Source organism: Centropristis striata, chromosome 18, assembly GCF_030273125.1.
Source record: "Centropristis striata isolate RG_2023a ecotype Rhode Island chromosome 18, C.striata_1.0, whole genome shotgun sequence".
Lineage (NCBI taxonomy): Eukaryota > Metazoa > Chordata > Actinopteri > Perciformes > Serranidae > Centropristis > Centropristis striata.
The window spans coordinates 26974321-26988382 of NC_081534.1; the positions used below are offsets into that span (position 1 = coordinate 26974321).

Here is a 14062-nt window from a genome sequence, read left to right on the forward strand (position 1 = left end):
AAGGGAAAAAAAAAAGAATCTGCTCTAATCTTTTCTGCACGTCCACAAAATTACTTATGCTTCCTCCACCTGTCTGCAGGCTTTACGCTGCTTTTTTTCTCCTCCACACACTGCTTCTCATCCTCACACTCAACATTGTTTAAAATCTAACTCAATCTAACTCACTGTCATTTTTGTCCTCTGGCTTTTCTTCCAGGTTCCCTCCATTACCCGGTCTGTGGGCCGTGACAGGATCCTGGCTCTCCGCCAGCAGACTCAGTTCCTCTGGGACGCCTACTTTTCTTCTGTAACCAAAATCGTCTTAACAACTCTGGAGGTAAGCTCGGGAAAAAATGGCCTTAATGGGAGTTTTGGATTTAGTTTTGTCAGGAGAGCTTGATTCAATCAGCCAAACGGCTACATCTTGTTCTGTAGTGCACATTGCCGCTGGCTACGCCTCACCTCCCAAAGATAAACTTTTGAAAAGAAATCTTTCTTCACTCGTCAGTTCTGTTTTTCCAAAGGAGGTTAGCTGAATGTGCCCCCTCTTTTCCAGCATTGTTCTGCTTCATATTTATACATTCCCACCTCTTCTCACAGATAGCTCCACTGAAGTAATTGGGGGATTGTGTGTCTCGCTGAAGGGCATCTGGAAAGTAGTTTTGTGAGTTTTTAGGGTCAGTATTGAATGCTGTTGCTTCAAAAAAAAAAATGCATTTCTGGCCAAATTCCGGACACCTACAATAAAAACTTTCAGTCAGCACATAAAGCATCATTTTCACTTTTTAAGTACAACACAACACAACCTGTCAGTGTTTAAATGGTCAGATCTGAGGCTGCTGTAGCTTTATTTCACATCATTAACCCTCTGAAATCTTTGGCTATTATGTCCGTTAAAAAATCTTCACCATGCCATGTTGGCATCAGTTTTTTTCAGCATTACCTCAACTATATGTCCTGATAATTAATTTTTAACTTTGACTAACTTGATCAAAATTTTGAATCCAAAAGAAACAAAGGAAAACATCAAATCTGATCTTGAAAATTATGTTTCACATACAGAAATGTACATGTTGCAAATATGAACATGGGTTGCAAATATAACATATAACACGTAAAATGAGAATAATATCTAGTTCTATATTTTTATACTGAATATATTTGACAATATCTCTGGTTTCACTTGGCCGAATATCATCAAAAAAAAATCTGGTATGGAGTTTCAAGCCAGAACTTTAGAGGGAAGCTGATGACAAGACTCCATGTTACTCTGTGTGAGCCTGCAGGTTAGAGACACAGCAGCGTGTGTGTGTGGTGTGTGTGTGTGTGTGTGTGTGTGTGTGTGTGTGTGTGTGTACTTGTACTTCCTACATAGTGAGGACCGGAACACGCTTTTAACCAACAGAGTGAGGACATTTTTGCAAAGTGAGGACATTTCGGCCGGTCCTCAATTCTTTAAAGACTTTTTTGAGATTTCAGACTTTGTTTTAAAAGTTAAGGTTACAATCAGGTTTATGTTAGAGTTAGGGTTGGGCATTTAGTTGTGATGGTGAAGGTTAGGTTAAGGGTTAGGGTAAGGGGTTAGGGAACAAGGTTATTAAAGTTAACAAAAACGAAACGAAATAACGAAAACTAGAATTGAAAAAACATTTTTGTTAAAAAAAAAAAGAGAATTAAATGAAACTGTATTGTGTGGTTACAAAACTAACTGAAACTAACTAAAAGTATAGTGAAAATGCCCTTTGTTTTCGTCGTTTTCAACTTTTTTCATACACAATGAAGATGGATAATAAAAGGAAATAAAGGCAAAATTTACTGTGACCTTTTTTATTCTCCCACCCAACAAATACCCCATTACTAAAAACTAAAACTAATAAAAACTAACTGAATTTGAAAACAAAAATTCACGACGAAATTAAAACTAAAAAAAAAAAGAAAAATTCAAAACTATAATAACCTTGCAAGGGAATTCAATGTTACGATGAGGGTCCTCACAAAGATAGAAATACAAGAATGTGTGTGTGTGTGTGTGTGTGTGTGTGTGTGTGTGTGTGTGTGTGTGTGTGTGTGTGTGTCTGTCTGTGTGCGTGTACGTGTGCGCGTGTGTGTGTGTGTGTGCCTGCTCTTAGGACCACAACCCTGCAGGCCTCCTCATTAAATGACCTCGGCAGCTCTGTGCAGCAGATGAACTTTGTCTCGTTGGAGCTGAAGAACCTTCCTCGTCTGGTTTTATTCTCTGTTGTTGTTGGTTCACTTCCTGGCAGCCTTGATTCGGTCCTCGGGGACTGTTTGCTCTCTGAATGCAGACACAGAACATAATAATCCTCTTAATTACCACCATCATCATCACATAAACAGCAGTACAATCGCTGTGATCTCTCTTGTAGCGCGCATTATTGTCTGCAATCATCGGCGCTCTCTATCATCATTTGCATCATCGCAAAAACATTTGAGTCTCCATCGCCTCTCCACTTCAGCCTCGTTCAGACGGGATTAGAATCCTGAACCAGATCTGGAGATATTTACTGCAACATGGGACATCAGTCATCAGCATACTCATTTAACATATTTATTAATCTGTATTTTGGCCAATTGAATGATCAAAATATTGTAGAAAAAGAGTATGAAAGCGCATGTTTTGAGGTTGTTTTTCACCACATAAGATTGAGGTTAATTGTCGTACAGTACATATTTCGAGACAGAAAAGAGTTTCTTAATTAGAACCCCAGTTCCAAAAAGTTTGCACGCTGTGAGAAACAAAATAAAAACAGACTGCAATGAATTGCAAATCCTTGCAAACCTACATTCAGTTGAATGGAGTACAGAGACAAGATATTTAATGCTCAAACTGAGAACCTTTTGTTATTTTTTAAATATATTCACTCACTTTGAATGACGTTTTCTGTTTTTATTCATGCTTGACAAATCATCCCAATTTTTTTTTTTAGGAGTTGTGGATGTAATTTTTATTTAAAACGGGAGGAATTTTTACATACAGTCATGGAAAAAATCAGACCAGCCTTGTTTTCTTCAATTTTTTGTTGATTTTAATGCCTGGTACAACTAATGGTACATTTGCTTGGACACATTTAATGATAACAACAAAAATAGCAGATGAGAGTTTAATTTAAGAGCTGATATCGAGACATTTTCCATGGTTTTCTTGATAATGATTTTGGTTATTTTATGTAGAATTTAAAAAATATAACTTGATGTAATTTAACCCTCCTGTCATGTTTGTTTCTCAGGAACAGCAATAATGTTCATGCTGCAATTTGAACCGGGGCATTGTGTCAGAAACTAAAATATCCCAATAAAGATTGTTTATATTTCATTAACTCCATTACTAACCATTTCAATCAATGTTTAGTGTAATGGTGCTCTTTACCTCCAACAGATCATGGTTCAATGAGAATAATCCACTCGTTTTTTATTAAAAAAAAATGCATGTTAAAAAAATTTTTTATGTAGATTGGAAATACCTACATATAAAATACAATAGTTTTAGATGTCATTGATTTTTTTTGGGAAAATTTATTTTACATTTATAAATTTGATATTTTTATGAAAAAATACTTTTAACAATTTAAAAATGTTTTTGAAATTGGTCAATTTGACTTGCGACATAAGAGGGTTAATTTTTACCACTTAGGTAAAAATTAAAAAAAAAAAATTTTTTTTGTTTTGTTGTTGTTTGTTTTTTGTGATGGGGGGGGGGTTTCAAAATGTTAAATGTTAAAAAATGATCAGGTAATATAGTTGAGGTTATGCTGAAAATAAAATAATACCAACATGGCATGGTGAACATTTATTTATTTTATTATTTAAGTGGTTTATACAGGCAGAATAAAAAGTATTCAAAAAGGCCAAAATAGCCCCAAACTCCAAAGGGTTAAAGTGAAAACACTCCCGGTTCTAAACTCTTGATAATGTAGTTTCAAGTAGAAGAAGCAGCTTTTTTCCCTCTTACAATCACAGCACAAACAGCACCTCAGTGACGCCCCAAAGGCCCGGCGTTAGCAGGGTATGAAATTAGACAGAAGCCCACTGACAGCCGCGTACCGCCGGCCAGATGTGCGAAAACCTCGCAGCCAGCGTGCCACCGGGCTAAACGGGTGAAATGAGGCGTTGTTGATAACTGTAGTGGCCCACACACTGAGAGGCTGACAGTTGGTGTCAGGAGCTGTGTGTGTGTGTGTGTGTGTGTGTGTGTGTGTGTGTGTGTGTGTGCCAGTTATCCTCATATCAGTATGCAGCTCTGGAGTTCGAGCCTAAAGAAATGTGTTCTTTCAGTACTTTATTCTCGGCACCATATTGATTTTCAAGTAGGAGTTGGAAAATGTAAATTATTTTATTTCAGATAGTTTTTCAGAAAGTTTTTTTTAAATCAGGCTCACGGTGGATATAAATGATTATATAAAAGAAATCATTAAAATTATATAAAAGTTGAGGATTTTTCTTACTTTAAAAATACTTTAAACTTTCAGAATAAATACACTACTTTGTGGTCACTTCTGCAATTAATTTCCAATTAAAGAGTGAATATGTAGATATTAGATCTTTATGCAGAATACCATCCAGTTGATATTGAACTTTTTTAAAGAAACAACTCTTTTTTAATTTGTCAAATTAATTTAATGGAAAAACAACATTTCCAAAAATATTTTGTTGTTTTCATAATTGAAAAAATATATATATTAAATAACATATAATTAAATTAAATTAAAATCAGTTAAATTAAAAGCAATTAAATTAAGCATGCTTGGTGTAAAAACAGATTTTTTTTTAGCACCAGGTAATAAAAAAACAAACTTGTATAATTTGTAAAATGTCATTTAAAGGAAAAACAAAATTTCCAAAAGGATTTTTTTTCATAATTGGAAAAAAAAAATTAAATTAAATTAAAATAAATTAAATTAAGTTCAAATGAAAATCAGTTAAATTAAAATTCAGTTGAATTAAAAGCAATTAAATTAAGCATTCTTGGTGTAAAAACAGATTTTTTTTTGCACCATGTAATAAAAAAATAATCTTGTGTAATTTGTAAAATGTAATTTAATGGGAAAACAAAAGTTCCAAAATGATTATCTTGTTTTTCAGAATTGGAAAAAAAAAAAAAATTAAATAAAACTCAGTTAAAATTAAATTCAATTAAAATTAAATTCAGTAAAATTAAAATTCAGTTAAATTAAATTAAAAGCAATGAAATTAAGCATGTGCAGTGTAAAAAAAACATTTTTAGCACCAAGTACTCAAAGCCATCGAACCCTTAGAGAGTCTGCTGCGGTGCGACCTGAACTCACCTGAGCTGGTGAAAAGTGGAGCACAAATAGTTCTATTGGTGGCGAGTTTCCTTCATAAGAAAGACATTTCTCCACTGAAATCCCACAAAAGCTCGTCACTCAGCATCCGCTGATCCGGCCGGCTGCTGATCCAGCGTCAGTCAACACCTTTCATCCTGCAGTAATGGAACACAAACACAACGTGTGTGTCTCTCTCTGGGCTGTGGTCACTGTCGATCCTGCCATGACCTCAGCACAGAGTCCAGTAAATGACACACAAGAACCAGATTCTTTGACTTATATTGAGTTTATTCAATCCATGCTACACTGCAAAAAAGCCAACTTGTATTTTTTGGCCTAAAACAGTGATTTAAGTTGGTAAAACTTGGAAATATAAATTATTGATATTTAGGGCAATAATGTAAGTTAGCACAACAAAGGAAGCCAGTTGTCTGCTCAAAAACAAGTTTGTGAGTTGTTGTTACTTATATCTTTAAGTTGGGGTTCAAAACAAGGGACAATAGTTCTGCTAACTCTTATTTCTTTGTTGTGAAATGCGGGAAAGCAGTGAAATTCGGTCATTAGCGAAAGCTAGCGGCTAACTGATGCTAGCGGCTAACTTATGCTAGCTGCGCTGCTTGTTACAGCTACAAAAGTAGCCATTAGCGTATCAATGCTAACTCAAAATTGTGGTCGCAACATTAGCTGACATATAAGAGCGGCGTTAAAATCGTGCCAATTCAGCACATTGCAGAAGTAAGGATTAAAAGTTATTACAATGTAAAATTGTAAGTTAGTATAAGATACAGTTGAGTTGACAAAAATCTGAATTCAGAGTTGAGCAAACTCAAAAACAAAACTTAAAATATTTAGTTTAATTGTCCAACTTAAAATTTTATCGAAGTTTCTTGCCTTGAAATTTTGAGTTCACCCAACTTTTCTTTTTTTGCAGTGTACTTTATACTTTTACTCCCCTGCATACTCCCCAATCGACACTCTATTAATCCTAAAGGGGAAGTTCTCATGTCACAGCAGAATTACACCAACAAACGACACTGAATAAAGAAAAATGCAAAGAAACAAATAAAACACAAGTACTGACACAAGGTAACTTTTTAAAACACATGCATGTAGTTTTAAAAATGTCATAAGGTTGTTCAAATGGATGCAAATCTGCAAAAACAGAAATTTCCATTTTTATTCATTTTCCAAAATCATGTTTTTTTTAGATGCATTTTAATCAAATATTTATCAAACTGCTGCTGGGCTGTTTTAATAAGACGTCTCAAACTTCTCATCTAAATAAAAAAAGTTAAAATATGTACTTTTGTTGTGCAATCCAGGAAAAATTAATCAAAATGGTGTTTTTTCATTTATATGAATGGCAAATGGGTTTAATCTGTTTTCTCCAATGAAGACAAGTTATGAATTAAAAAAAATGTTGAATCCAGAGAAAAATATCTTTATGTAATTACATTTATTGGCACTTAAAAGTTACTTTACAATTGAAGATTTCACACAAAAAACACATGAAGAGCTTACAAACGATGATATATTGTTATAGATTATATTATATATTTTATATTAAACTAAAAGTATATCAAATCAGCAGTAAAATGCAACTTACATATTAAAATATCAGCAGTCATATTCAGTAATACAATATTTAACATTTTAACACTAAAATAGGCCATTTAAACTACCTTTTGTTACACTACTTCCCATCAAGTCCTAAAAAAATAAACTCTTCTACAGCATGGTTTAGCTACGTTAACTTCAGTAAATGCTTTTCTTCCTTCCACCACTGATGTGAGCTTGTGCCTTAAACTAATAGTGACACACAGACTATAATGCGAGGTAACTAATGACATCCTTGCTGCTGACCTCTGGACGTGTGTGTGTTCAGCAGCTCAGCAGCAGGTTGAAGTTGTGCCGCTGGTTTTCCTCTAAAGACTCCCAACACTCAGCCTACTAACCTGACCTTTGGTAACCAGCCAGATGGATAATATCAGCTCAATAACTAATGGACTCCTCGTGTTGGGAGCGAGCTGATGCCCCGAGTGAAGCAGTTCAACTCCTCCCCAAGCACCAGCTGCTGCTAAACATCTGGCTACTGTTATTTCCAAATAATATCACATGTCTGGAGATAGAGGGGAACGTGTAAAGAGGCCAATAGATAGATAGATAGATAGATAGATAGATAGATAGATAGATAGATAGATAGCATACAACAGCATACAACCTCAAAATATTGTTCTAATTGTTATTGTTTATTGTATTTATTTTTTTTTATTTTTTTTGCACTACCTCAGACCTGAAGGTAGACTAAAGTATTTAACCTGTGGTTCTGTTGCATTTTTCTTGTTAATAAAAATATTTCTGTTAAATTTTGGGGTCTTAGTTTTTATCTTGATAGATAGATAGATAGATAGATAGATAGATAGATAGATAGATAGATAGATAGATAGATACATAGATAGATAGATAGATAGATAGATAGATAGATAGATAGATAGATAGATAGATAGATAGATAGATAGATAGATAGATAGATAGATAGATAGAAACAAAAAGAATGCTAGAAAGAAGGACAGAAAGAACAGAAGAAAGACAAAGAAGGACAGAAAAATGGACGGATGGACAGACAAACAGAAATAAGGAGAGAAAGAAAAACTGAAAGAATGATAGAAAAAACTACAGAAAGGACGAAAGCTCATCCAACACTCTTTGGAGAAAGAAAGAAAGAAATGATCGATAGGATGGAAAGAAAGGAGAAAAAGAGAAACAAAGAAGTAATAAGAGAAGACAAAAGCATGAAGATGGATGGATGGATGGATGGATGGATGGGTGGGTGGATGGATGGATGGATGGATGGATGGATGGATGGATGGATGGATGGATGGATAGATAGATAGATAGATAGATAGATAGATAGATAGATAGATAGATAGATAGATAGATAGATAGATAGATAGATAGATAGATAGATAGATAGATAGATAGATAGATAGATAGATAGAATTACAGGAAATTATAGTGTTACAGCAGCTTCAAGGCAGACATACTGTAAGTGCAAAGTTATTTTGTACATTATTAAACCTTATTAGCAGTTGATATAAAAGACCTCCTGTATCTCTCTGAATTGCACATTGATGCAATATGAAGCATCCTGATGCTCATACAGACACTTTTTGGTTTTTGGAGCAGATATAATAATGAAAAAATTTAAATCTAAAAGTGGGAGAATTAATGTTCCTGCTTTGTTTATTTCTGAATTGACTTTAAATTTAAATTCACTGCTGTGTGAAAAACAACATGAATTTCTTTTTGAGTTTTTCCATGAGATTCAATGAGTTTTTTCTCAGACTCTTTGACATGAATCTCCATTTAAGCAGCACTAAGATACACTAAACTTCCCAGTTTTATTCCTATATTTATTCTGATGTTATTTTACAGAGGGATGTGTTCATATTTGGTTCATAGACTGATTTACACAACATTTTGTTTCTAAAAACATGGCTTTTGACATTATTTTATGATTTATGGAGTGATGAAAAATATCTTTGACTCTAACATGTCCTGGCTTTATCAATGTTCAGATTTCTGTTCTGCAAATTCATTAAAATAAGCACATATTTGATAGGACAATGCCTTAATTGCATATATAGTTTATCTACAAGTAAAAGGTTGTGCCTTATTCACCTGCAGTGTCTCTTCTTAAGTTTTCTTTTTTTTTAAAAACGATATCAGCCATATTTTTAAGTTTTGTTACACTTTTAAGATAACACAGTGGTGTAAAAAGTTAATTTAGGACAAGTAGGACGAGCATTTTCTGAAACCATAAAGGGAAACTGTTTTGTTCATCTAAAAAAATCTAAATTTGGAGATAACTAAATCTCCTTTGGAAACAATATTATAAGCTATTTTTGTGTTACACAGCATGTTTGGATAATCTGTGACTTCTGAGTTAAATTTAGGAAGCCGTGTGATTAAAATAAAGGAGAAAAATTGGGAGAAAATGGATTTAATGAGCTAATCACGTTCTTTGTCTTTCTTTTATTCGTGTCACACCTTCATATCTTCACTCCTCCTCCTCATGTTTTCTCTCTCCTCGTTCTCACCAAACTCTTCTGTTAAATTTCTCTTTCTGTTTCATACTGTGATCTTTTTCTTCCTTTTTTAATTTCATCTTTATTTTTACCTCAAATTTGATATAATAAACATAGCGTTTAACACTAGTGAAATACGTTTGGTCCCCTGACCCTTGACCCCTGACCACTGGCCTGTATGTTCCATGATCCACTATACTTTTCATTGTTCTTGCTTCTCTTTTTCTTTTCTGTTCTGTTGTGCTCAAGGACACGTTTTCTCTCCTCCTGCTCATTCTGGCCATGAAGGCCAACTGCCAACTTGTTGTTATCGATGTTTTATTGATTTTAGTGTTATTGTTATGGTCTTGACATCAACCTGCCAAAGGGACTAAAGATGGAAATTAGCTGTTGGCTATAATCTTGCATATTTACATGTATATGTTCATTAATATGTATTGTCCCTGTTTTAAATAAATAAACTCAAACTCAAACTCAAACTGTCTCCTGGTGCAGATCATCCAGGACCGTGTGGACTCCCATGTGTCCAGAAGCCGCTTGCTGTGGAATTCCCTCCCTGGTGGTCTCTATGCACTCCCCCAGTACTCCACTGACCCCGCCCAGTTCCCTTTTTACTATGCCATACTGGGTAAGTGTCCATCTTGTCTCGTGTCGATAAATTAACTTGAAAGCTCTTGTGTCTGGTGAAAAAAATCGGTAACACTTTACAATAACCATCATTTATAGATGGTAAATAGACCATTTATAAATGGTAAACAGGTAGTTTATTAATGTTTAATCATCATTTATAAACCATATATAGGCCATTTGGAATGGTGAATAGAAAATGTAATGATGTTGAACTATAATTTATAAATGCCAAATAGATTTCTTTACCATAAACAAACATAATCGTTAGTTTATTAATAGCTTTACACTCATTATAACATTTTTAACACCATATTAAGTATGTAAATGATTTCAAAATGATCCGTATACCTTTAAGAAATTGCTTGAAAACATTTAAAGATTAAATATGAATAGAATTTTGTAAATGGTTAATAATAATTGGTTTATAAACCATCTATAAACATTACTTAGATGGTTATTGTAAAGTGTTACCAAAAAATCAACTTTCAACACCTTGTACAAACCGAATATGTGAGAAATAAACAGTTAATGACACCAGACGGACAGAGTAATAGACCATGGCAGTATTTTATTTAAAAACAAATCTATATTAAAATACACGAGTGATGCAAACAGCCGTAATAATACAGAGTCTCCGCTCTTTAAACCAACAGGTTTTATTTTTCTTTACATATTTGTCACATTGTGGAGCACAGCAGGAACCGTTTGTCTCTTAAAAGGATTTCTCTGCAAAATTAAACTAAAAAAAACATCTTTTTAATTTAGAATTTCCTGTTTTCCTCTTGTGGCTGGTACTTCCAGCTTGTGTCTCAACACGACCTCATGGAGCCAATTAAGTTACTTTCATAAAAACCCCTCGGTTCCCAATTGCTGCATTTTGCATCAACATGCAAATCAATGCATCATAACTCAGTCAAGTCTGGATACACAGACATGAAACACATATTTTTAGATTAGGTGTGAATTACATTTTCAGAGTCTGTTATTATCTCTGATTCTATCACAAATAAATGTCCATAAATCTGTTTGGAAATCATAATAAAAAAGACGCTTGTTATTGCCCGAGAATCATTTTCTTCTGAACCAAAGTAAATCAGTTTTATATACATGTAACAAACAGAAATAGATGTACCATCCCTGTGTCTTGGAAGAAGTATTCAGATCATTTACTTAAGTAAAAGTACTAATACCACACTGTGAAATTACTCCACTACGAGTAAAAGTCCTGCATTCAAAACGTATTCAGTAAAAGTATTAAACTATCAGCATCAGAATGTACTTTAAAGTATCAAAAGTAAAAGTACTCGTTATGCAGAACAAACCCACTCAAATTGTTTTATATATTCCAAATATATAACTGGATTATTTTTATCAATGCAGTTAACTTCTTATTATACTGTTATTAGTTTTAATTTGGAAAAAATGTCGAATCACTTTTAAATTGATCATGTTTTAAAGCCAGACTGTGCCAAACGCATTTCTCTCGACTCATTGTGGAGCTTCAATAAAAATCACTTTATCACTCACTGAACTCACTAGACTCACTTCAAATAAGATATTTCATGCATAGACATTTGTTTTATTAAAATATTGGTAGTCATATTCAGTAATTATAATAATATTTAACATTTTAACATTAAAATAGGCCATTTAAACTACCTTTTGTACTTCACAGCAAGTCCTAAAAATAAACTCTTTTACAGCGTGATATTGCCAGTTAAATTAAAATAAATGGTTTTATTACTTCCACCACTGTACTCGTTATGCAGATCAAACCCACTCAGATTGTTTTATATATTCCAAATATATTATAGGATTATTTTTATTAATGCACTTAACTTCTTAATATGCTCTTTCTAACTCACTAGACTCACTTCAAAAAAGATATTTCATGCATAGAAATGTGTTTCCCCACTGCCTCTGGTTAAAAGTTATGCATGTTTTGAGGCAAAAATGGCCAAAATCAACTTATCTCGCCAAGATAAGCAGAAAACCACCAAAGCTCTGAGCAACAGGCAAACTACTGGTGGAAAGCCAAGAAATAACAGTGGGGCTTTCATGTTAAATCTCACCCTGAAAAGTAACTAAACCTAAATATAGTGGAGTAAAAAGTACAATATTTGCCTTAAAAAAATGTAGTGAAGTAGAAGTATAAAGTTACATAAATCTGAAATAACTCTCAAGTATTCAAGTACAGTACTAGTATATGTAGTTAGTTACCACCACTGTCCCTGACACATTTAAAACTGATGCCAGAGGGAGTTGGGAGAAAGAATGTGTTGTCAAATTGCAAACAGCTAATTTGGCATACATTTAATGGTGCCACCTGCCAAAATGTAAACAACTATATTCTAAAAAAAGAATAAGGACTCAACTAACTGAGCCAATGGCAACATTATGCCTATTTTTACATCCTACAAAGCCCTGCAGCTGCGAAGGAGCGCTCAGTGTCACACTGAAACCCTTTGCTTCAGCCAAACCAAATGTGAAAAATTATGATATTTTACACTTCTCTCGCCAGAGATCACCTGTCAATCAATACGTGATGTGTTCCTCCTTAGATTTCCTGTTAATGTAGCTGAAATTCCTCCAGGTTTTTTCTTTAATTTATGCCAAGTAAGCTGCTTGCTGCTGCCACCAAGAGCGTGCCCGGGAGCTGCTGGATGCTGGCTGCAAAAACAGGACTAAAAAACATATCAGAGACTAAAAGACCAGGGGCTGGACTGGGCAGCAAACATAGAAATATCAAATGTGAAGCTAACCACATCATAGAGATTACACTGCTGGTTATTAACTCAAACTGTGTTAAAGTAAGCACAAGGATAAATGTAAATATATGTGTTTTTGTGTAAGACTGCTGCAGAAGCAGAGTTGAGAAATTTAAAGCTGCAGGCAAAGAGTGAGAGAAGTGTGTGTGTGTGTGTGTGTGGGTGGGTGTGTATAGATATGCATGCAGACTGGAGAGACTGAGGCTGTAACTCAGATCGATGTTTGTCTTTCTCTGAGGAATTGTGGACACAAGGGTTAGGAGGAAGAAAGAAGGGAGGGATCGAGGGATTGAGGGAAAGATGGGTCAGGTTGCTTTATGCCACTGCAGTAAATCACTATTTTAGCGGCTGCCATCTCCAGCGCTGCTGCTCGGGGAATAACTTGTCGTCAATGCCGTGCGTACGACGGTCTCACTCTGCTACCTTCCCATAACTTTTGATGGCAAAGCAGTTGCAACTTCAGCCTGGGAGTTTGAAAAAGTTTGACTCACTGCTCAGACACAGTGGCCGCAGGAGCTGTGAGAATGTTCTATATATTAGATGGCTCAGGTCACATCTCTGCTTTAGTTTGTGCTGGATCGGAAAATGCCTGCTCTGTCTGTTTATTTAGATATCTTTCATGTTAAATCTCAACCTGAAAAGTAACTAAAGCTAAATATAGTGGAGTAAAATGTGCAATATGTGCCTTAAAAAATGTAGTGAAGTAGAAGTATAAAGTTACATAAATCGTAAATAACTCTCAAGTAAACTCCACGTACATCAAAATTGTACTCAAGTACAGTACTAGTAAATGTAGTTAGTTACCACCACTGCCCCTGACTTTTGATGGCAAAGCAGTTGCAACTTCAGCCTGGTAGTTCGAAAAAGTTTGACTCACTGCTCAGACACAGTGGCCGCAGGAGCTGTGAGAATATTCTATATTAGATGGCTCAGGTCACAACTCTGCTTTAGTTTGTGCCGGATCGGATAATGCCTGCTCTGACTGTTTATTTAGATATCTTTCATGTTAAATCTCAACCTGAAAAGTAACTAAAGCTAATTATAGTGGAGTAAAAAGTCATATATTAGATGGCTCAGGTCACAACTCTGCTTTAGTTTGTGCCGGATCGGAAAATGCCTGCTCTGACTGTTTATTTAGATATCTTTGAAACAAGTTTACCAACTTGTAGGTAATTTAACCCTTTATCGGGCGAAGAACCGTTTTTGGTAACTTCAGCGGATATCCAAAATGGGGTCCTCATGTGAGGTTGTAGAACCACATGGATTTCTTCCAGCTATATTTTGAGGGAAAAAA

General features: G+C 34.6%; 1 protein-coding gene across 1 annotated transcript in view; it reads left to right on the forward strand.

The window, feature by feature from the left end:
* The window catches only part of LOC131991322 (exostosin-1), a 365225-nt gene that overhangs the window by 301700 nt on the left and 49463 nt on the right, over positions 1-14062 (forward strand). Inside the window, exons 6-7 of the mRNA XM_059356692.1 lie at positions 197-316; positions 9866-9998. Coding sequence (XP_059212675.1) covers positions 197-316; positions 9866-9998 — 253 coding nt within the window. The remainder of the gene's footprint in view (positions 1-196; positions 317-9865; positions 9999-14062) is intronic.